The sequence below is a fragment of the Lygodium microphyllum genome, chromosome 17 (genome assembly GCF_053477565.2).
Source record: "Lygodium microphyllum isolate KBCC chromosome 17, Lygodium_microphyllum_v1.1.10, whole genome shotgun sequence".
NCBI classification, from domain to species: domain Eukaryota; kingdom Viridiplantae; phylum Streptophyta; class Polypodiopsida; order Schizaeales; family Lygodiaceae; genus Lygodium; species Lygodium microphyllum.
The window spans coordinates 23826711-23850995 of NC_141151.1; the positions used below are offsets into that span (position 1 = coordinate 23826711).

At 41.8% G+C, this 24285-nt stretch overlaps 1 protein-coding gene across 3 annotated transcripts in view; it reads right to left on the minus strand.

Annotated features, from left to right (window-relative positions):
* Positions 1–24285, minus strand: part of LOC148021688 (diacylglycerol O-acyltransferase 1-2-like) — a 217241-nt gene that overhangs the window by 117409 nt on the left and 75547 nt on the right. For all 3 annotated transcript variants that reach the window (XM_087697180.1, XM_087697179.1, XM_087697181.1), the window contains exon 6: positions 1743–1810. In XM_087697180.1, the coding sequence (XP_087553306.1) occupies positions 1743–1810 (68 nt within the window). The remainder of the gene's footprint in view (positions 1–1742; positions 1811–24285) is intronic.

The window sequence follows — 24285 nt, forward strand, 5'->3', positions numbered from 1 at the left end:
AGAACAGGTGATTTTTAGTAAAGATATGCTCTAATAGGCACCTCCTCTCACTCCCCTACCATCACCTTTGTGTATTATGGATATCCCACTACACAGCTAGCGGCCACTAAGTATCCAAAAGAAAAGGAAGCTGATGTGACAGAGGAGAGCAAGATAAGAGTTTTGCAATACAAGTGACAAACAGCTGCATGCTATCCCAATCTAAGTTCTGAGCATCAATGGGTGGCTTATGCCGCATATGCATGCATCAAGGGATCCCTCACAAAATGTGTGATGGGTGTATGTCAAAGGAAAGTACTCTAGTCAAAGAGGCACATGGAGACTTCTCTAGCTGATATGGCTGTCTGAAGCTTTTCCCATAGGCATTGGACTCCTACTACTCATCTCCTTGCAATAGGAATTGATGCTGTAGTCCATGGACTCTGAATATCTCATTACCTAGGGTTTTCATCTACAACCTAAACCTATTCTCAAAGATACTATAGGGTTATCTGCTAGCCCCCATAATTCCACCTGATCCCTTACGATTTTAATGTAAACAAAGTTCTGAAATGTTCTTTTTTTTCTGCAAGTAAAGTGTGGCTAATTACATTACTCAGAAGGCTGAATACAACGAAGTGCACATGCTCAACAGACTAGTTGGAGCTGATGCAAATCACAAATCCATCATGTATGCAAGCCTCTCAAGGCGGTCTGGGAGAAATGGGGGCAAGAAGCCATGGAGGGGGGGTGTATCGCCATTTGGGGCTGCCATCCTGCATCATGAAGAACAGGTCATGAAATGTTCATTTATATTTTGTTTTTAAATTTATTCCTAACCCGCTTGTAGTGTCTAACCAATGTGGTGGACTGTCTCAAATCTTGAACTCTACGGTGAAAGGCTGAAGTCTAAACTTTGCAAGAGGTGGTAGGTACTTGTATTTAATTCTAGGCTCCAAATGGTGAAAGCCTATGTCTAATTCCTAAGTGGTGGTAGAATAATACCTTAGCCTGCAAAAGTGGAAGGTCATAGCCAAGAAAGGTGGAACCATGAAAAACACAATGTTCGATGAATGGATAATATGTTCATGACATGCACTTAAGTTGCCTGGCTTTTGCATTAGTATCATTTTGGGACCTCGTTCGGTCACTTGTGCATTCATGATTAAGCATTGAGTGGAATATATATCATTCTTTGCTAATTTAGTGAAATGTTTATTTTGACAACAGGTGGTAGTGTTGAATTATCACATTATATTCTGTTACTGACATTTAGCAGTGCAAATTAACCTCATCTCCTCCTCAAGTTGTACAAACAAATTTTAAAATAACTTTTGTCATCGTCAACTCATATCTTACAATCAAATTCACCATCCTTAAACTTGTCTAATATGGCAATGCCATTCTTCTATGCCCTACAATGGAAGTGGATGTGTGAAATACAGAAAGATCCGGACACTTGATTTAGAAAATATCTCAACCACAGAAAGATCTCAACACTTGATTAAGAAAATATGTTTTTCTAAAAAAACACAAAGTGCAGCAGGCTCCTGCCTTCAGTCAGATGTTGGAAAATACAAAAAAAAACTCAAACAATATCTTTTGCTAAAAAACAATTTCCAATGGGATCCTCCCTTCGGTCCATTGTTGGAAAATAAAACAAGAACTAACTAAAATCTTCTTTGAAATAAGTAATTCCATGAGTCACAACACAAGGAGTTTAATATTCAATTCAAACTTGTTTGCTTACAGTAAAAATGTACCTGTGTATGACATATACTGGACAGATCAAGCATCCTGTGCTGATAACAAAGTGCATTAGAAACATGACCTGGAAAACCACACCACAAGTTCAAGACCAAACTTTTCATTCAATGCCCAAAGCATTCAAATCCTTATTTACAAGGGCAACCACTCTTTCCCTCCTTCCCTCCCTCCCACTTTCTCTGGCTTTTCTTTACTTGCTTCGAAAAAGAGCCTTCTATTACTACAATAGGGCCCATTAAGCTATAATAGCAATTTAGGAATGTTCAAAGACTCCCACTATTTTTGCTTTCTGAGGCTAAGCATATGGGTGGTACATGAACAAGGGCTTAAGCCTCTTATCTTAGTGTACACATGCCCTCATATCACATGGTTATCTATTCATTTCAAGGTGTGAAGGTTTCTACAGAGATATTATCTTATGGTCCTCTAACAACTCCTCTTGTACTAGCCTATAGAGCTACCTCTTCTAGTCTTTGCAAAGCATCCTTTCTAGTAAATTAGTAATCCAATCCTATCATTTTTCTTATCTTTTGTCTCTTGCACCATGAGTGGATTAACAGTCTATTCCTCCTAATACCAATGCTAAGGATCTATCCACCATACCCACTGTATGCATGTACATTTCCATTCTACATAAGTACCCAATATTTTACATTGACATTTCAAGCATACAGGGTGCTTCAAATCTCTTATTCTCGGAAGAGAGGTCAAGCTTGAGGAGGGGAGCACGTTCAGAGCTAATTGTTCAAGCTTTCATTGAAGCATTGAATCTTATTGCCATTTCACAATACACATAAAGTGACTAAGGTTTAAACAAGTGCAAAAGACACCATAGGATCCTGCCCAAGTATTATCTTGGAAAGGCTCAAGAAAAAAGCTACTAAAATTTGGGCTCCGAATCAAGTTTTTAAATTGGAAATGAGGTCATCAATCATGTCTCAATTAAATGAGATTTGTAATGACCTAACTCACTAGCATTCCTTGAAAGTTGATGACGATATTGATATAGCTGTCCTTTTGAAGCCCTTACCTTTAAATATGATAACATGTAACCAGTCTCACCAATATGTCAATCACTAAATATGTAGATGTTGAACTTCCCTTTGAGAGAAGATGAAGTGCAGATCCAAAACAAACAGAAATAAGCCATCATAAATAATAACCAAATGCTCTACGTCAACAAGTAGAAATTCAAGGGCAGTGTTTTTTCTTTCAAGGCTTGATATTCTAAATTAATGCACACAATGAGCCCGAGGTAATAATACAACAATATCCCTGGATAGGACCTCCAAAACATTCCAAATAAGAAAGGAAATCTAATACATGGGCTGAGTAAAAAGCCAGTCCAGCAGTCTATAATGCCAAAACATGTGTCACTCCAACTGGAAGGTGCCTGCATCACAAGTAAATAGAAAAGAGTCTCTCCTTCTCCACATGCTCTCTTGTCTTGAGAGAATCTCTAGTCTCTCCCATCTCCCACACAGTGTGTGAGCTATCTTTGTCCGAATTCTAGAGAGCCTCTAAAGTGGATATGTCCTGTAAAATCGATAGCATGGCCACATTTCACAATCCAAATGAAGAGAGCCAAAATGTTGCTATTCATAAAGCATCAGCATCTGTACCAGTCCTCCTAGGCTCCCTAGACTCTAAAGGAGCATCATCCATCTAATTGTGTTGGCCTACAAGGGGCTGAGTTTGAAAAGCCAGTCACTATGGATTCTTGAGTAGTAATATTGGCAATTTGATAATGATAAAGAAACAATGAAAGGGCACTCAGCTTTGGGGCCAATCTTTGTTTGTGCCTATGTGCAGAAGCATTCCAGCTCCATTTGTTTCTGTTGCTGAATTTCTGTATTTAAGGATTAAGTGCTTGCAAGTTAAAGTCCACTACCCTTTGGATCCGCCATGTATAAAATATTTTGAAAATAGTATGGGTATTCTAGATTCCATTGCAATTTGTTGTGTTCTTTAGTCTTTGAAGTTGTCTTCGAAAAAACCAATTGAATAACTCCTCAAGGGCATTGGTTTTAATTACTCCTCCTTTGCATCTAGTGCTCCGAAAGAAACATGTATGTGCTTGATAGTGAGATTTCTCCATACCTTAGACATCACTAACTTTCTTAAGGGGTTGAATCTATGGCTACTTGAGGTGTAAGCACTTGAGTCTCAAATTCATCCAAGCAGAAAAAGCATTCAGGAAGGATGTCTTATAGGGGACAGCAGTATATTTTGAGCCGATCTCTCTCTCCACCTAAGAACCAAGTGAATGATGAGACCAAAGCAGGCCAGGCAATAAATAGGCCGAAAAATGCAAGTTAAATACTAATTTTGGCCAATTAAAAACTGCCTGGACTGCTGCACAAAATCAATTGCTGAATAAAATAATGCATAAAACACCATATTGGGGAATATGGGAATTTCCCATAAGTTTGGGACACGTGGTCAAATCTTTGGATTTGTCATAACTTGAACATTACAACTCCAAATGGAACGCTCTATAGCTCAATAGATTCCATTTTTCAAGCACTTTCCAATGATAGGTCGCACCATATGGTTTTGAGAAACTTATGGGCATGTTATCCGGGTGCCACCTTTTTAGTATTAAAAAAATGGGAGTTGGGAGATTCCCAAACTCACTAATATTGTGTTATAAAATGTTGTGCAATAAACACAGACTGCCATGTGGTATCCTATGTGGTTTGTATGGCCTACCCGACTGCCCAGATATGATCGAAATAACCTGTAGACTGCATAGAACTGTCCAATCTGAAAATAGGAAATGCATAACTATGCCTGAGAGTACTAACAGTACGACAATAAATTTCCAATGCCTGTCCACGAGATGAATAAATCTCTCATAGCCTCTGCTATAGAAAGAAACAAGACAGAAGCAAGAGGACAATCCCTTCTCACTATCTTTGAATGTTGGCATCCTCTCTACCTCCATTGTTAAAGTCCTGACTGTTAGTTAATGAGCAAGTGTTCCCACAACTTGGTTATAACTGGCCGCTATGGGAATCCCATCCTTGACATAGTATCCTCCAAGTAGCTCCAAATCCACTTTGTCATAGAATTTCTCAAAATCAAGAAGCAAGACAAGAAGGTATTGGCTCCTGGAGCATTTCAATGTTCTGGATCCCCAAAAAGATTAAAATATTGTCCAAAATGTTGTGCTCTCAAACAAACTTGGTCGGAGTATGGTGAATAGTTCCTAACAATGTGATCAGCCTCCACTAAGTGATATGCTATCTATCCCATTGCCTTTCAAGGTGAGTTGAATCAATCCTACGAATATACTCTTTGGCATATCTCCTAAATCCATAATCTCTTGAACAAGCTGCAAGAAGGGCTCAGCTGAAGACATCCCAACAACTGAAAGAAGAATTCCTATCCAAGCCATCCTCTTCCGCAAGGTTACTAGGGCTTTTGCAAGCTCATCCTCTATGAAAGACACCACCAAATTATTTACTGTCAATGACAACCCTCCCCCTAATCTACCAAATTCTCTCATCTTTCTAATAATTTGGGTATGTCATGGATCCAAACAAGGTCATGGAATGCTCCCATAGTTTCCACAAGTTTTGAAAATGGGTAGAAACAGAGTTTCGATGTTTTGGCCATTTCAAGCTTTTATGAAAAAAAACTTTTAGAATATATAAATAATATGCATTAATAATGTGAGCATATACATGTGCACGTGCGTGTGTGTGTGTGTGTGTGTGTGTGTGTGTGTGTGTGTGTCTCCATATACACAAAAAGATATGTACAATATATGTGAGAGAACTAGTGCTAAGAGTACTAGGCTCTAGAGTCGCTGGTAATATAAGAGGTATGAATCACACTTTCAAATAGTCCTACAGCTTGCAAGATGTACAATTACCTGAAATGACTTGAAAGTTTTTCTTGTGACCAATGGAAATGGCCAAAAGTGATGTTTCATTTTGAACACGTTTTTGTGCAATGGAAATGGCCAAAAGTGAAGAAGTGTAACTAATCTAGCTTCCTTCATCACGTCAATCTTTCCTCCACCAACATGAGTCCTATCAGCTATCCACCTACATCCTAGCCGTCCCGTCTCTTGCTAAAGAGATGCTACAAATACTCTAGCTCCACCTAGGTTCTCTCCCCAAAAGGCTCTCTCTCCCCCTTAAGGCTTGCTCTTTGAAACAAGAGCTGATCTCCTAGAGGCCTCATCTAAACCTCTAGCTGCTTGGACATTTGAGAAAGGGTGATCATCATCATCAGAATCATGAGAATAAAGGTGATCAAGGATCCTAACAATGAGGATGGCCTTCTAGTCCTATCAAGAAGAACTAGTCAAAGAGAGTGATGTTAGGAATAATCCCAACCAAACCCCCTCTGCCACAGGCCCAGTCCTCTACGTAAAATCTGTCTATAGAAAGTTATCGTTCTTGATATCCTGTCTCTACTAGGGAAATGCAAAGAATCTATAGCTTTACAAAACTCTGTTATGAACTACCCGTCTTGTCCTCTAATGTGAAATATGAACTCCTCACACAGCCTGCTCTCCTGTGCTCATGTCAATCCATCTACCCCTCCAGTCCACTAAAGCCTCCACCATATTAAAGTTTCCTCCCACTATCGAATATTCAACACAACGTAAAACTTAGAGAGGATTCATCAAAACTGTCTCCTATAATAATTTTTGGCCAGCTTTCCAATGAGTGTGTTGTCAACTCTCACAAAAACTTATAGGGCCCTCCTTGGGACAAGAAATTTTCAATCATACATTGCCAAGGTCTACTACTCTCCCACACAGATATAGACTCCATAGATCTCTAACTCACCAATTGTTGAAGTCCAATAAGTATAGCTCTATCACGGAAGTAACTTCCCACAGCAGTAAGATATCCTCTCTATTGAGAAATAGCTTCCAAATCAAGAGAAAATGCATTGATCCTCCCACCAAGGCTCTATGCAAATCTTGTCTCATGAGGGTCAACTCTATCCCGGAAGCAACTCCTTATAGCATTGAGATATCCTCTCTAGTGAGAAATGGTGCTCCCAAATCAAGAGGAAATCCATTGATCCTCCCACCACCAAGGCTCTATATGAATCTTGTCTCATGAGGCTTTGGCCCTACCTAAACCCTATCAAATCTCCTATTTGCTAACTCAACAACCTCATGCAAGATGGAATCACTTCCCATCCACTCTCTCCTACAATGAAGGATCCCAATCAAGAAGCTATCTTTGCAAGTGAGGCTGTGAGAGCATTGCAGACCTAGGGATCATGTCCATGGGAAGAACTAGGAATCAAGTTGGAATTGGGAGTCCAGTGTAAGATTGAAGCTTCAAAGCCTAACGCTCTCTCCTCTACAATAAAGGGTCAGCGAATCACTAAACTCTAGGGAGTCCTCTACCTCCAACTCCAACTCTCAAGCAACTCGCTTCCCATCCTCTCTCCCCTACAATTAAGGAGCCCTCTCCTCACACCACACAATCAGGACTACAAGTAGCTACCTTTGCCAAGGGGTATGCAAGCGTGCAAGACCTAGGTGTCTTGTCCACTAGAATCACTAGGGGGTCTAGTGAGAGCTTGAGGTTTTGAATCTAAAGTTCAGCCTCCTTCGGCTTCCAAAGATTGTTCCCAATCCTCTCTGGAACACCCACCTATGATTCAACCTGCACATGAAACAGGACACAAGCCATATCCATGAATATCAAGGTCTGGATATCAGACTTGCCTACCAACCATAAAGCCAAATGGACTCACTCCAGAGCCTAGGAGCTAGCAACACTCTAGGTCGCAACCACATCCCAAGGTTTGGCATCCCATACTACCAATCCCCACCATCCCGTTGTACAAATGCATCAGCCAATGGTTCTAGAGTCCAAGACTGGTGATCTCACCACCACCTACACAATAGGGCCTTGAGTCCTATAAATAGGGCTTGGTCGCCCTAACACCGAAGTGTCTTTAGTGCCTTTGTATTACATTACTTCATGACCACTGTGGCCAATGCTACTAGTGCCCATCCAGATGTCCAAGGATATAACACTTCCCTTCTTATGAATGATTGCTATCCTCAGCAATATCCTTAGGAACAAAGTGGGGAAAACAACTCTTCAACAAACATACCGACTCCCAAGTAGCCTCCACATCCAAGTCGTTCTTCCACTTGACCAAATACTCAGAATAGACAGTCCAATGGGATTGTTTAGTCCTACGTTTAAGAACCAATACAAGTTCGAGTGGAATTTTTCAAGCAGTGTCCTCAAGCTGCACGACTTCTACAATCGAAAGAATCGATTGACCTTCTCCCAAACATTCTTTCAAACAACTAACATGGAACACAAGCATAGCAACCAGAAACGTCAAAAACGTTTAGAAACGAAACGTCAGAAACGTGTTTCGTAAGTTTCTTTCAAGAGGGGTAAAATAAGAAACGTGAGTTTTTTTATATAGGGATTTTTAATAGTTTTGACTAGGGAAAGAGGTTCTAAACCTCTATGGAACTCTCTCTGAAACAAAGAATGGCTAATTGAGCTTGAGTGATAATAGAGTCAATTGAGAATAATACATTATATGTTATATATTCATGATCCATTATTGACCTATCACTTATGTCAAAGTTTGTCTTTGGACAAGCTATACTATGGTTTAGAACTCAAACATTATGATTCATACATATTATACAAAGAAAATTGAAATTAACATGTATATAGTCTATCTATAATATGGATTGAGTCAAGTTGCAACATCATGATTCTTATTTCAAAACAAACTGACAAAATTTCAAAATCGAGAATGAATCATAATATATCATAAATAACTCATAAATGAGACTTAAGTTGTATAATAGTTAAATCTCAAAACAATAATAGATACTAGATTGACAAAGTTCAATAACTAGACAAAATCACAAAAAAATCAATCTCGTGTCCAAAATCTTGAGCCCTCACAAGTCATCACACATCATCATCATGTTTAACATTGCTAAATAGTTTTTGTCACCATTTTAAGGGCGAGATACTGCACATGCCATATCTCATCAATACCATACAAAGTCATGAGCGTCCACCTATGATTACCTTATGCTAACATAAGCCAACGCGAAGGAAATCCGTAGCATGTTTGCAGAGCTGCTAACAAATCTCAATCTCAATCTCACACACTCTCTCTCTCTCTCTCTCTCTCTCTCAGACTTAGATGTAAATTGAACTTCTTGCCTCAAAATCTTGTAAAATACCTGTGTGCACTCCGAGTTACACAAGCCATACAAGCCCTAATGTTTTGGGTTCCAACTCACCAAAAAAATTAAAAAAAATAAAAACACCCACATTTTTTACTCTCAGAAACGTTTCGTACTTTAAGAAACGTTTCATAAGTTTCAAATTCAAAGAAACATGTTTCTTAGCTGCTATGAACACAAGGTGAACTCGGGCTTCAAAAGTAAACCCAGCTCATAGGATATGTTGCTTATCTTCTTGGTAATTTGGAAAGGACAACAATACCTCGAAGATCATTTATAGCAATTGCAATAGTCATCAAATCAAAGTCCTTTGGGACTTTAAAATAAACCCACATGTCCTCCTAGAGCTCTCAAAGAGTATGATGTTGCTTCACATAAAACATGGCACGATCTTAATTGTTTTAATGCTTTCTTTTGCAATTGTCAATATTTCCGATGTATCATGTAAAAGGTCAACCATGGACTGCATTTTTACCCCCTCGATACTTGCATGCATGCATTGCCTCAACACAAAATCCAAACACAAGTATCAGACAAAAAACATACCTAGTCATAACTACCACCCAAAACACATCCCCTTGTGCACACCCCTCCCACTAGCAGTATTCCATAAGAGCGTACCTGTTAGGTGTAAACCATCATGGTTCCGTGAGTGAAAGTGGCTTCATGTACGTCATTGGATCTCATACCAAATTGCAAGTTGACACTATGATACTAATGAAATGCCCGGCCTACACACGAGACATGACACAAGAAAAATTCATGAATATAAGGGAGTGGATGTCAGACCCACCTCCCATCCATAGAGCCAAAGGGCTCACCCTCGAGCGTGGGAGCTAGCAACACTCTAGGTCACAACCACAGGTTGGCATCCCATATAACCAACCCACACCATCTAGGTGTATGAATGCATTGGCCAATCGGTCTAGAGCCCAAAAGTGGTGATCACACAACCGCCTGCACAATAGGACCTTGAGTCCTACAAATAGAACTTAGTTGCCCTAATAGCAAAGTGTCTCTAGTGCCTTTGCACTAAAGACTTCATGATCATTGCCCAAGGATATAAAATTTCCTCCCTTATGAATAACTGCTATCCTCAACAATATCCTCGGGAATGAAGTGGAGAAAACAACTCCTCAATGAGCATACCGACTTCCAAGCAGCCTCTATCTTCAAGCAACTCTTCCACTTGACCAAATACTTGGGATAAATAGTATGATGGGACCATTTAGTCCTATAATCAAGAACCAATTCGAGTTCGAGTGGAATGTATCGAGCAATGTCCTCAAGTTGCAGGATTTTCTCAATCACAACAATCAATTCACCTTGTCATTGTCGTTCTTTCAAATAACTAATATGGAACACAAGTTAAACTCAGATTCCTGAAGGTAAATCCAACTCATAGAATATGTTAATTTTCTTGGTAATCTGGAAAGGACCACAATACCTTAAAGATAATTTATAGCACTTGCTAGTAGTCATCATATCAAAGTCCTTTGGGACTTTAAGATAAATCCATTTGTCCTCCTGGAGCTCTCAAAGAGTACGATATTGGTTCACATAAAACATGGCATGATGCTAGACCATTTTAATTCTTTTCTTTGCAATCGCCAACATTTCTTGCATATCGTGCAAAAACTCAACCACAAACTGCATTTGCATGTTGAGAAATGTGCAATCACATCCACTATAGCCTCTTTGTAAGGAACAACAAGACAAAGAAACACATTGCAAATAAAGCCTTAGACTAGGTCATGTATGCATGGTTTATTAAAACCACAGTTGGTGAATACTATGGTCACTTTCCACCTTTCTCTACCTACCAATACCACCTACTATAAGCCTATAAAAGGCAGTTGTACTTGCATTATGCTTAGATAATATTATTTGTTCTTCTTTGTCATTGCTTATGCCTCGTTATGATTACCTATTTGCTCATTAGTGACCCGCCGTAGCATGCATCCTCAATATTTTAACATAGTATCAGAGGGGGTTTCAAGTTAATGAGTCATTAGGCCACTAATTGAGTCAATCCAGTTTGAATTTTTGGCTCCCTCCACTTTTCCATCAATCTCTCACCTACCTCCATAGCCACTCGCCTTCATTGGAGGGCTTGGATCTCTTCAACTAGGTCATCTCAGCTGAAGCTTTCTTCTAGGCATATCTTCTTGACCTCAGGGCCCTTCCTCTTAATACCTCAATCATAGACAATGATGATCTGTGACTCCAGCATTCTAGAAATTTACGCTCGCTGTCCTAATCACGCTGCCGCCTAGTCGTACAATTCAGGCTCCTTCTACACACAACGCTTTAACCTGCAACCATAGGGCTTCTCAATTACCCCATGTAAGCTTCTTCTTCACCAAAGAGTTAGCCAAAACATTGTCCCTACATGCTGCACAAATTGAAAACACAGTCGCCTGCTGTAACCCTAACAGAGAAGCCATAGCTCTTTCAACTTCAAGCTTCTATTTCACTTCATTTTCTCACTCTTTTCAGTCAATTGGAGTTTTTTCCACTTGGGTTAGAGTTCTTACTCGGTTTCCACTAACAGTTGAGACATCAAACCAGCAAGGAGGGGACATTTTGGAAGATTCAAGTTCAATCCGAGAAGATACAAGCACAGTGTCCATTGACACTTATCTAGTGCTTTTAGCACTTATGTCATCTGACACAATCAGCTTTGCCTCTTGTGATCAGAGTTTTTTTGTACTACTTCAACATCAAATCAAGGAGGGGAAGACTCGGACCTGCAAGACCTTGAAGATCTCAAGTTCAAAGGGCATACTAGTCACCTAGTATCTCTTGATACTAATCACCTAGTGCTTCTTGGCACTTATGCTCAACTCTTCAGCTGCTAAAATCTGAAATTTTTGGAGCTGATTTGTTGCTGATCTTGCAACCTCAACATGGGCAAGGACTCACCGACAGCTCAATTCAACGGTGTCGGATTCCATACATGGCAACAAACTGATCCTAATGAAGAAAGGCTTGTGGTTAATCACAAGTGGTCAAGAGAATAAACCAAGGAAAGCTACACTTCTGGTCATATGGGATAAAAATGATGACAAGGCTCAAGCTATTATCAAGCTCAAACTTGATGACAACTACATTCATCATGTTGATGATTGCGAAACCTCTCAAGCAACATGGGATCAATTAGAAACCCTGTTTGGAGCTCACTCAAAATCCTCCAAATATGGCTTACTAATTGAATTTTTTAGAATTGACATGAAAAGTAGTACCTCACTTGCAACTCATTTGAATTATATGGAAAGCTTGTTGAAACAACTTGCAGGAATCAACTTGAAGATGGATTAAGACATTTGCATTGAAGTGCTTCTCAAGAGTCTTCCACCTGAGTTTGATAATGTGTTTACCACATTAATCAACATGCCAAAGCCGAAGCTTGTAGATATCAAAGCCTCTCTCCTAGAAAAGGAAAAGAAGATCAAGAGCAAGGGAGAAACAAGCATCCCAAGAGGAGACCAACAACTTCTCTATGTGAAAGGGAAAAATAGCATAGTTTGTGACTTTTGTAAGAAACTGGGCATATTGAGAAATTTTGTCATGCTAAGAAAAGGTCTCGAAGAGCATATCTTGCAACAATCAAAGAAGATGAAGACAACAATGGAGAAAAAGAAAAAAAAGACACCCAAGAACAAAAGAATAGGACTCACCGGTCCCTCTTTTGTAGCTCATTTTTTAATAGACTTTTTAAAGTTTTAAATGTGGACTTGCCTAATGTTCTTACCATAAGCTCCTATACTCCTCATGTAACCTTTGCACACTACAGCCTCTACACACTTAGTGAGACCTTGTGATAGCCTCTAGCTTTGTATGGTTGGTTCTTTCCATGTCTACACTTAGCAAGGTTTTACTCAAGACAACCTTTGTGTACTCGGTATCTTTCTTGGATGTGATTAAGGAGGAGAGTTAAGAAATGTGCAATCACATCCACTATAGCCTCTTTGTAAGGAACAAGAAGGCAAAAAAACACATTGCAAATAAAGCCTTAGACTAAGTCATGTATGCATGGTTTATTAATACCACATTTGGTGAATACCATGGTCACTTTCCACCTTTCTCCACCTACCAATACCAACTACTGTAAGCCTATAAAAGGCACTCATCCCCACACTCATTTCATCAGTCATTATCATTCAGTTGTACTTGCATTCTGCTTGGATAATATCAGTTCTTCTTTTTCATTGCTTATGCCTCATTATGATTACCTATTTGCTCATCAATGATCCTCCTTACCATGCATCCTCAATATTTTAACATTTCACCCCCTTGATACTTGCGCACATGCATTGCCTCAACACAAATTCCAAATGCAAGAACTGGATAACAAACATACCTTGTTATACCCACTACTCACAACACATGCCCCTGTGCATGCCCCTTCCACTAGCAGTGTCCCATACCACCGTGGATGAGATAAAAGCATAGGTATGAACGATGACGGTTCCAAGTGTGAAAGTGATTTGTGCACATTATTGGATCTCACACCAAATTGTAGATTGCTACTCTAATACCAATGAGATGCCTAACTAGGATCCAACCTACACACAAGACAACACAAACTATATCCACAAATATAAGGGATATTAGACTCGCCTCCCAGCCATAGAGCCAAACCGGCTCACCCCTGAGCCTAAGAGCTTTTTTTCTTCTTTTCTGCAAGTAAAATGTGGCTAATTATATAACTCAAAAGGATGATTGCAACAAAGTACACATGCTCAACAGACTAGCTGGAGCTGATGCAAATCACAAATCCATCATGTATACAAGCCTCTCAAGGCGATCTGGAGGGGATGGAGGCAAGAAGCCATAGAGGGGGGGTGTATTGTCATTTGGGACTGCTCGCTTGCATCGTGAAGAACAAGTTATGGCCGGCCCAAGTGAGCAGAAAGTGAAGATGGAGCTCCTAAGGAGCTCGAGACTCGCCCTGCACTTGGTCCCAACAGCCGCAGAGAGACTAGATGATGGAGATCCAAAGCTCTGCCAAAGTCGCACATACTGAAAGGTACTTCCCGCCAAAAACCACCTAACAACATGCCTTTGAGATGTGTCGCCTTGCAAGAAAAAAGGCAATACTTTGGAGTTTCCAAGTGCTACTGTTGGTAGCGCTTGCAACCTCCATCTTGCTGCATCTGAGCCAACCAACTCCCAACAGCCAAACCCCCATGTGCCAAAAGCCAAAGGAAATACGACACCCTCCTCGACCTCCAACTATCCCACAACCGACGCCAAAAAGTCTAACGGAAGGCATCCGTAATGCTGTGCTCTACCCAATATCTGCTACGCAAAGACGCCCAATCCATGTCCTCCTACATCAGTACATGTCTACCAATCCTAGCTGTGTACTCCAAGAACCTCACTAGCTTCTTGGAGACCGCAGTGGCCAACCAAAACCACTCTCCAAGGTCCCACTTCGGCTCATCAAGTGTCCTGCTCTCCCATATCCAAAGGCGTCACTCCCGAAACTCCTCCAAGAGCACATAAGGGTCCAATCGCTAGGTCTTCCCCTGGAGTCCAACCACATGGATCCTCCTCCAAGGAAGGACAACAATCTCCTTATCCTGATGCCCTCTATCAAGAACCAACCACTCCCCATCTTGCATAGTGAAGAAAGTCCCGTACGGGGCACTACCCACTCTACCTGCCACCTATAAGGGAATACCTGCCGGTGAGAATCTAGTAGCCCACACCTCACTAGGCTCCATCGGCTCTTAGATCGAGGGGTCTAGCCACTCCTCAAGGATCGCTTAGTCAATCTCCCTCCTCCTCACCTCAGCTCCTCATTGACAACCTAATACCCACTACAACACTCCATATCCTCCATCCTGTACACCTCCCGCCACGTCCTGATAGTATGAGCAAGGCCAGCCTCCCAACCAACCCACTAGATATGGTGCCGCTTACCAATCTATATCCCATCCCGATCTCTGACCTGCGGGTTCCAAACCACCGGCTAGCGGTCTGTCACCTCTCCTGACATCCAAGGGGCCGCTGAACTAGGGCCTTGCGAAGGCTCTGCCACATTCGAAGTAAGCTGCGTGAAGATCTAGTTGGCATGATCAGGGCAGTCGTGAACATCCATCTCAAGGATGGCCTCCATCCACCACCAAGCCTCAGTGTGCACTCCTGGAGACCCTCCTCTACACAAGGACTTTCCAGGTCTGTCCACCTGGTGTAAGACCACAGACCACTAGCTTGCCCAAAAGGGCCAGGCTCTGGAACTCTGGGTCGATGATCCCAAGCCCTCCTTTAGACCGATGTCGAATGATTGTCACCCACGCCACCTTGGCCAAGGAATCCCTGGAAGTGTTTGAGCCAACCCAAAGAAAATTCCGCACTAGGCGGCGAAGCTGAACCACACAAGACGAGCAGAACCACCAACAAGAGGTGGTGTACCAAGCTGCTAGGAGGACCTGGTTGACCACCAGGGCTCAACCCACTAAGAAAAGGCAGAAAGTGCTCCAAGAGGTCAGCTTCTGCCTAATAGAGTTGAGAACTGGAAGAAACTGCTGGGCAGGAGTAATGTCAAGTCCCACCTTAAACCCTAGATATCGGACGATTTGTCCCCTGCTTGCCCATCTGAAACCCAAGTGGACAAACCACTCTGTGCTAGAGGCCAGATCTGTAAGAAAACCAACCCACTTTCACCAGTTGATGTTCGCTCTAGCTGCAGTGCAAAATACCTCCAGAGCTAGTCTCACTCTCTCCAACATCAACTCATCATCCTCTAAATAAAGAGCGGTATCATGTGCATACTCTAAATCTAGCAACTCGGTCTCCTCCCTTACCGGAAGTTGAAGGCCACGTAGCCTGCTCACCATGAGCGGAGGAAGTAGGACATCGCCTCCGCAAAGAGTAAGAAAAGATACGGGGCAAGAGGGCAGCCTTGCAAATCAAATCTCTCTAGCCGAAACTCCTCCCCCCTCCTACCACCAATGAGAACCCTGCTAGTGGCCAATCTGTAAAGTGCAAAAACCCCACTCATCCATGCTTGGGGGAAACCCAGCCTTGCCATGGTGCCCTCTAAGAAGTCCCAGTCAACCCTGTCATAGGCCTTCTCAAAACCCAGGAGTACTACCAATCCCAAACCACTGTGCTAAGCCCACTCGATCGCCTCGAAGAAAGTGAAGGCATTGTCTAGGATGCTCCTATAATGGACAAAACCTTTCTAGGTGTCATGAATGATGTCTAGAAGCATGGGGCAGAGTCGACTATTGATCATCTTGGCCAGTGCATTATAGGCAACTAACAACAAGGTGATCGGTCTCCACTGGGACAGCTCCAACCAGTCTCCCCCTGGGGAGGAGACTAACAAGACCTGCCAATAAACTCTCTAGCATCCGTCCTAAGCTGAAAATGTCCTGAAAGGCCAGTAGTAGGGCGTCCTTCACCACCTCCCTCATGGTTTCAAGGTACCTACAAAGATGTTATCTTGTTACATAGCTCAAGAAGCCTCTAGTTCAAGCATATCCTCTCATAGCTCCTCTTCTACTAGCCTATATAGAGGAACGTCCCCCTCTCAATCCATGTATCCATCCCTTCTAATAATGCAATGCTATCATTTTGCTTACCTTTTGTATCTTGCACCGTGCTTAAGTTAATAGTTCATGCAATAAGCTGCCACTGTATATTAGTACTCTCAATCTTTCTAAATAGTTTAGCAAAATCTCCTGAGAATGTTGCTAAACATCCCAAAAGGGAAACGTTCCCAAAAAAGGGTACAAGCTCCCTTCCTCTCTTTCTTGAATAGGAGACCCTTCATGCCAAACATACTCAGAGATAGTAAACAATGGAAATGGGTGGTTGATAAAGATGGTCAAATGATCAGATAGTATGTTGCCTGCAATGGCACAATCTGTATCAAAACCATGGTTTGAGGCTGCAATTGTACATTACAGTTAGGTGCCTGAGCTTTAGGGACAATATGACAGAAGACTTTTATGCTTTATGCATGGATGTACTGAATTGAAGGATGAAATCCTTTCGAGGTGACACCTCTCATGCAAGACAACGTATAAAGTTGCTACCAAGATGGATGGAGGATATAAAGATGGTCGTTGGAGGAAAATCACATGCAGAGACCTGGAAAGGAGCCTACCAATAAAGGCAACCCTGTGTTTATAAAGAACTTAAGTACCCTATCCGCACTAGTTGCAACTGTCTTTGGAGGAAAGTTTTAGTGAGATAAAAATAAAAATCAGGCTGTATGCATAGGCCTTGAAAGGGACTTAGACAGTTGCAAATGGGACGGATGGAGGCCTTTTTTCTATTCTTATGTGAAACTTGACACACATGAACCTAGCCTCCTTATCTTTGTTGGCCATCACAAGAACCTGCCTAATAAAACTGCTCATATAGCATTAAAACTCCTCTTTATCTCCAAACCTTATGCACAAGTTCCTCCTCTGTATGCAGACTGCCTTCCATATCCTACTATATAGGTAAGCCCCTTTCCAACCTTTCAAGTAGATGGCAATATTTCAGCTAAATCTGAGACATACTTTATTTGGCACCATTTTTTGTTGATGATGACCTTTCCATCCCTGTATACAGCCAATATGCCTGCTTCACATACAGCTGATATGCCTGCTTCACATACTGCTTATGGATTTGGGGTTCCTACTCTCAATGCAGTTGTCGATTTATTAGTTTCTTGATTGACTTTTGACCATCAAAATTAGGCTACACCCTATCCAGGAAAAAAATTGCACTTGAGGGGGTCAGAAGTGTTCTGTCACTTCTCATTCAACAATGGCAATCGTGATGATAGAGTCTGAGGGCATTTCCTCTGTGTTGTTTACTAACTACTACACTCATTTCTTATATAATTTTCTTCAACTTTAGCCCATTTGAAGGTGCTCTCTTGGACCTCTCTTTGAATGGCTTGGTTCGCAAATCAGTCTTACTGCTCTACTGCATGGCTGCCATTGTGCTATCTAAACCTACCCAGCCATGCTACTAACAATGATGTCCCATCTCTAGAACACTAGTGGCCAGCTTGTGAGCAATGTTTTTTTCTCTTTCAGTTTCATTTGTACCCTTTTAAGGGAGTTTGTATAACTTTTTGCATTCAACTCAAAACAGACCATTTTAGTGAGAGAAACATAAAATGGGTTACATGTAGAAGAATTTTAAGGATAATAGAAGTTATCTCAAGCCTGGAAGAGGCCTACCTATACAGGAGGATATACAGACAAGGAACTTGTGCATAAAGTCTGGGAGATCCAGCATAGTACCTGTGCTATATGAGCAGTTTATTAGACAGATTATCACTATGGCCAAGAAAGATAAGAAGGCTATGTTGTTGGGTTTTCACTCACGCCTACGCTCACAAAGGAGTGTTGGTGATCATCAGTAGGACACTAGGGCACTTTTTACTCTTGGTATGAGAGGTTTTTCCCCCCAAACTTATTGTCTTCTTTCGTATGTGCTTATGACACACACTTACGAGCACTTATCGTGTTCGGGTGTGAACACCGCCTACAACCCTAAGGTTTGAGGGTTGTACTTTGTACTTTTAGGTTACACTCTTTCAGTCTATTGCATTGGGTGTCATGCTTCACTCTCCACACTCTCTATTGCACTCTCAGCTGAGCTTTGATCCACTCTCCATCTCACATTTGGTATCAGAGCTGAGTTCAGCTCAGTTCAGCTCTGCTCTGGTCTCATCCTCCAGGAGTGCCCGCGAGCTACTTCCCACTATAGCTGGTTCCAGAGATCTGCAGCTCAACCTGCTCCGCCCCCAACATCTGCAGAGCAGTGCCGGTACTACTACAACCAGTGCAGTAGTGGTAGCCAGCACCTGTGATACACCCTGCCGGTTGCGCCAGACAGCCTGCCACTGGCAGTGACACCCGTGTCTGTCAGTCTGCCTGCGCAGCCTCCCTGCACTGAGCTAGCCTGCGCCGCCTCCTGCCTCCAGCGCCCGCCTGGAACTCCTGCCCTGCACCGCCGCCTTGTCCCTGCCGCCTTCAGCCCCTGTGCACTGCTGCAGTCTGCCCACGCAGCCCGTCTCCTGCTCCCTTGCGCCCCGAACCTGCAGCGCCGCCTAACTGGGCCGCTCTTTGCCAAGCTACACCAGCCCACCACCAGGTCAGCTCGATTGAGACCAGCTGCTCTCGCCATTGGTTTCTGTACAAGGTACTTTTTTTTTTCTTTTAAAAAATTTTACTTTTTACTCTAGATTCATCTCTAGAAAAGGGGCTGAGCGTTTCGGGAAAAAAAAAAAGGGCTTTTGTTTCTATAGTGTTGCTGAGCATTGAATGCACCTTGAATAGCATGCATTACAAACAGTTTTGACAAAGTGTACCTCAATGTACTGATTGCAGCAAGCTATTTGCTGTAATTTCTGGAAATTTTGGAGATTTCCAAGTTGGTCCAGCTTGGACATTGCTCTTTTGCTTCGTTTGGCATTGATTATCATGGCAAATCAGGGAGGTGATGTATTTACCTATGTATCCAAGGAGGACAGATTGGATGGTAACAACTACTCACTTTGGTCCTTCATGATGAAGAATGTGCTTGTTGCAAAAAATCTTTGAAACTATGTTAGTGGAGAAGAAGTTAGACCTAAAATTGTGGCTCCTGCTACTCCTCTAGGAGGACATGAACAACTAGCACCTCAGCCTGTTCAGCCTGCTCCACTTCAACCACTTTCCCAAAGATCAGCAGCTCAAAAAACACGGGATACACAGGATGCATAGGCTTTGTACTGATTGCATTGGCAGTTCAGTGATCCATCATCCCCCACATTCGTTTGGCAGCTTCTTCACAGGAAGCTTGGCTAACTTTGGAGCAGATGTTTGTTGGTAAGAATGAGACCCATATCTCCTTCTTAAAGAAAGAGCTTGAGACATAGAAGATGGATGAGGGTGATTCTATGCAGAATCACTTGAATAAAATTCAGGACCTACATGAGTAACTTATGAATATCGATGAGTACTATTCAGATGCATAGCTGACATCTACTACATTGAACTCATTACCTCCTTCGAACTTTCCTTTTTATAATACGCTAAACCTCACAATGAGGATTGCCCCACAGCCTATTTCCTTTCTTCAGTTAGTCAATTTGCTTCTAGAGGAGGAGCAAACAAGAAGAAAAAGTGGTGTGGATATCATAGCCTCTGAGCAGGCTTTTATGGCTAGACAAAAGGGCAAAGGCAGCCAAGTAAAGAATGCTCCGCAGACCTCTAGGACTTCAAGCACCTCATAGGGAAGTAAAAAACAAGCACGCACGCAAGCCAAAAAGGGAAAATGCCATTATTGCAAGAAGCTAGGCCACTACATCACTGAGTGTAGAAAGCGCATCACCAAGAGGAAGAAAAAAGAGTTAGGAAAGTCACTTTCTAATGTTCCTTCCACAGCTATTGAGTTAGTGTTCTTTGTTGGAGACAGGGACTATTACTTTTCCACGTGCACTTATGACACTTCTTAGGCTGATCAAGCATTTAGCTCTACTAAGGATATAGGCACTTGGTTTTTTTACAGTGGTGCTTCTAGGCAAATCACATCTCGCAGAGATTTATTTGCTTCTATTGGTGCAGGTCCAGTTGGCAAGTCTGTATAGTGTACCAACAATGCATCATACCCTGTTAAAGGTATTGGGGAGATTGTGCCAACAGTCATTGATGTCTCTATTCTCCACCTACAAGATGCTTTGTTTGTGCCCGATATAAAGAATAATCTACTCTTTATTTCTTCTTTGGCACATTGTGGTTTATTGTCACATTTGATAATGACAGATGCATAGTGAGAGACAAGGAACACATGACTTTGGTCTTGACTAGCACTTTATGTCATGGGTTATATGAGTTCGATGCTCTTTCAATTGATCAATCAGCGTATTTGACATCCACTCTTACTCCTACTATGATACAGTCAAAGTTCTGGCATGCTCGGATGGGGCATGTGAACTTTGGTAGCTTGATGCTCTTATAGCATACACAGATGCTAAATGGATTACCTCTTCTGGAAAGGCCTCCTATCACTAAATTGATTATTTATTACGCATTCTCTATTTAATAAATTAATGACTTGCTTTTATTTAAAGTGTTGATGATGATCTAGTATGGCTATCAGACCATTTAGAGACCAATATTCCTAGTGTATCACTTAATGGGGTAATCAAAGCACTGTGACGGGGATATCTGATACAGGCAGTACAAGTTATGAAGGGGCAAAAAAGTATCTACCAAGTGTAAGAGTGTACACAAGAACCAAGGAATTACACATAAATGACGATGGATTAAGTTCTAAGAAGAGGAAGTGCATTAGCATTGTGTATATGTATTTATGTGTACATCCGAGGACGCCCGGGAATGTTTACTTGTGTGTAATGAGCATTGCATTCATTTGGGGTCATCCTCTCCCTTACAAGTCAAGGTTTAAGGTCTTTTCTTTCATTAAGAAAGACAAGAGAGGTAATTCTCTCACTAAGAAAGACAAGAGACGTGATCCTCTGGAAGTGAGGAGATAAGTGATTTTCTCTTTCTAAGGTCTAAAAAGACACAAGCTTTTGTGTGAAAGTCAATCTTAAGGTTGAGGCCCAAGGCAATTTAATGAACTCTCCTTAAGGTGGTTGCATGGACCACAAGTTAAGAGTATAGTTTAAGAAGTTGTTCTTTTTAAAAAAGACATGGTGAATCCATTTTTAAAATATCTTGCGATAAAAAAACTATCTCTAAAAACGGGCTGTAAGGGTTATCGGAAACAACGAGATCTACAACTTTCGTATTGGACACTTTTTTATCCGAACAACACAGAGAGAGATATCTTGAAATTAGTGCTCCAGAGTAGGTCCTGAAACAGCCACATCTTGCATGAAGATCAACTCAAGTTTCTCTCCAAAAAGAGAAGCTCTTGAAAGCCTATAAAAGAGGAGGCTCTCCTTGGGTGTGAGAGAGGTAAAGGAAGCATCACTTTGCGTACATCCAAGAGGAGAAGAGAAGCTGCAAGTGCTGCGGAGGCTCTGCTAAAATCAAGTTCCAAGAGGAGAAAAGAAGGTGCAAGTGTTGCGGAAGCTCTGTTGAAATCAAGCGCCAAGAGGAGAGCCCTACACATATTGTGTAGGAGAGAAGAAGACTCAAGAAGGATCAAAAGGTGCCAACTTCCAAGTTGTGCAAGTGTTAGCAAGTTGTATACCGTGCAAGGAACCGTGATCTTATTTCCAAGATCTACAAGTAAGAACCGATTTATGTGTAACGAAGGAGCTTGCTCCTTGTCAATAATATAACTCCACAAGGAGGGGGACTAGCCCATGTTCCAGTCCCTAGTGTGTTGCCAATTTCTCTACCTCTCTCTCTCTCTCTACATCTTTCTTTTCTCTCATCTATTCTCCCTTTGTACTAGCATAATATTCGCCATATATATTTTAAGTATATAAGAAAGTCGAGCATCTATCTTGGATCTTATAACAGTGGTATCAGAGCAGGTCTCTTTGCTTTTCTCAAAGTAAAGGCGATCCTTGCAAGAACAAGGTAAAGATGGCAACTGATGAAGTGCCTACGAGTGAGCAATTACAGGCTCAATTGACAGAGTATCGTAGCTTGTTGGAAATTCCCGAAATACATCAATTGATTGACAGCTTAAGGGCAAGGAAAAAAGCTACTTATGAATGACCGAATCCTCCAAAAGATGGTGATACTAGAAGAAACACCATTGCACCAATTGATGGTGAAGGTGCAAAGCATCCAATTGTTGAGAAGCTTTTTAGAAGGAAGAAGGAATCTTGGTTCAAGAAGAGTAAAAAGACCTCACCTCGAGTGAGGTAGTTAAGGATGGAGTCATCTCCCTCAACAACCAGATACTCACCTAATTACACAAGTTCCTCCTCCTCCTCCTCATCAACTTCTAGTTCCTACTCTCTTTGTTCTAAGTCTCGTACAATTCGCAAACGGACAAAGAGAGACCATAAAAGGAGCAAGCTTAAGAAGACTAAGACTTCCAAGTCTAGGGATAAGGACATAAAGTTTGACTCTTACTCCGGTAAGAGAGATCCTGCTAAGGCGTTAGCCTTTGTCAGGCAATTTGAAGTTAATTTTTTTAATGGTAATTTCTCAGAAAAGTCCAAGCTAAGACATGTAGGCATTGTCAAGATTGTGGGAGAGAAGGAAGGAGTCTCACTTGTAGCTTTCTTGCTTGCACAATGGGGGAATACACACAAGGGTGGAGGCTGAAAACAGTTTTCCTCTTCTTAGTTTGTGTAAGCCAAAAGAACTCTCTTACAAAGAAATAGAAGAACCCTATATATGGGTCTCAAACCAAAGACAACTAACTAAGGTGGCATACTAACTGAGCCACGAACTAGAGTAGATAAGGATAGTTGTCATCTAGCTATTATTCATGGGCGGTGTACCAACCGCATCTACAAATGATAACTAAGGTGGCATACTAACTGAGCCACGAACTAGAGTAGATAAGGATAGTTGTCATCTAGCTATTATTCATGGGCGGTGTACCAACCGCATCTACAAATGATAAGTCGGTGACATAAATGCACAACGGTCACCCTGGCATATCACGAGTGGAGCTCGATATCTCAACACTCCCCCTCGAGCTCAATCCCAATTCCTGCACACCAAGCAGGTCTCTGAACTTGCGCAGCTTCTCTGCGCCCAATGCCTTCGTAAATATGTCAGCTACCTGATCCTCTGTGCTGACATAAACTAGATCAATAAGACCTAGTAAAACCCTCTCCCGCACATAGTGATAATGCACCTCAATGTGCTTTGTTCTAGCATGATAGACTGGGTTATTTGCCAAGTGTATACTGCTCATGTTGTCACAATAAATGACAACTGGCCCATCTGTAGGCTGATGCATATCATAAAGTAGCTTATGTAACCAAGCTACCTCACATGCAGCCATTGCTGCACCCCTGTACTCGGCCTCTATGCTCGACAAGGCAACTGTAGGCTGTTTCTTGCTGCTCCAAGTGACTGCAACACTCCCAAAAGAGAACACATATCCACTGGTAGATCGTCCATCAGAAATACTACCAGCCCAATCAGCATCAGTATATCCATGCAACTGTATCTGAACCCTAGTCTCATAAAATAGTCCATACTGCAATGTGGACTTCACATACCTGAGTATGCGTCTAGCCGCATCCAAATGCGGTTTCCTTGGAGCCTACACAAACTGACTTACCAATCCAACAGCATAGCTCAAATCTGGCCTGGTAATAGTCATATAAATCAAACTTCCTACTATGCGTCTGTACATAGTAGGGTCTTCCAGAAGCTCACCTGCATCTGTGCTCAGCTTCACATTCTCCTCCAAAGGAACTGAAATAG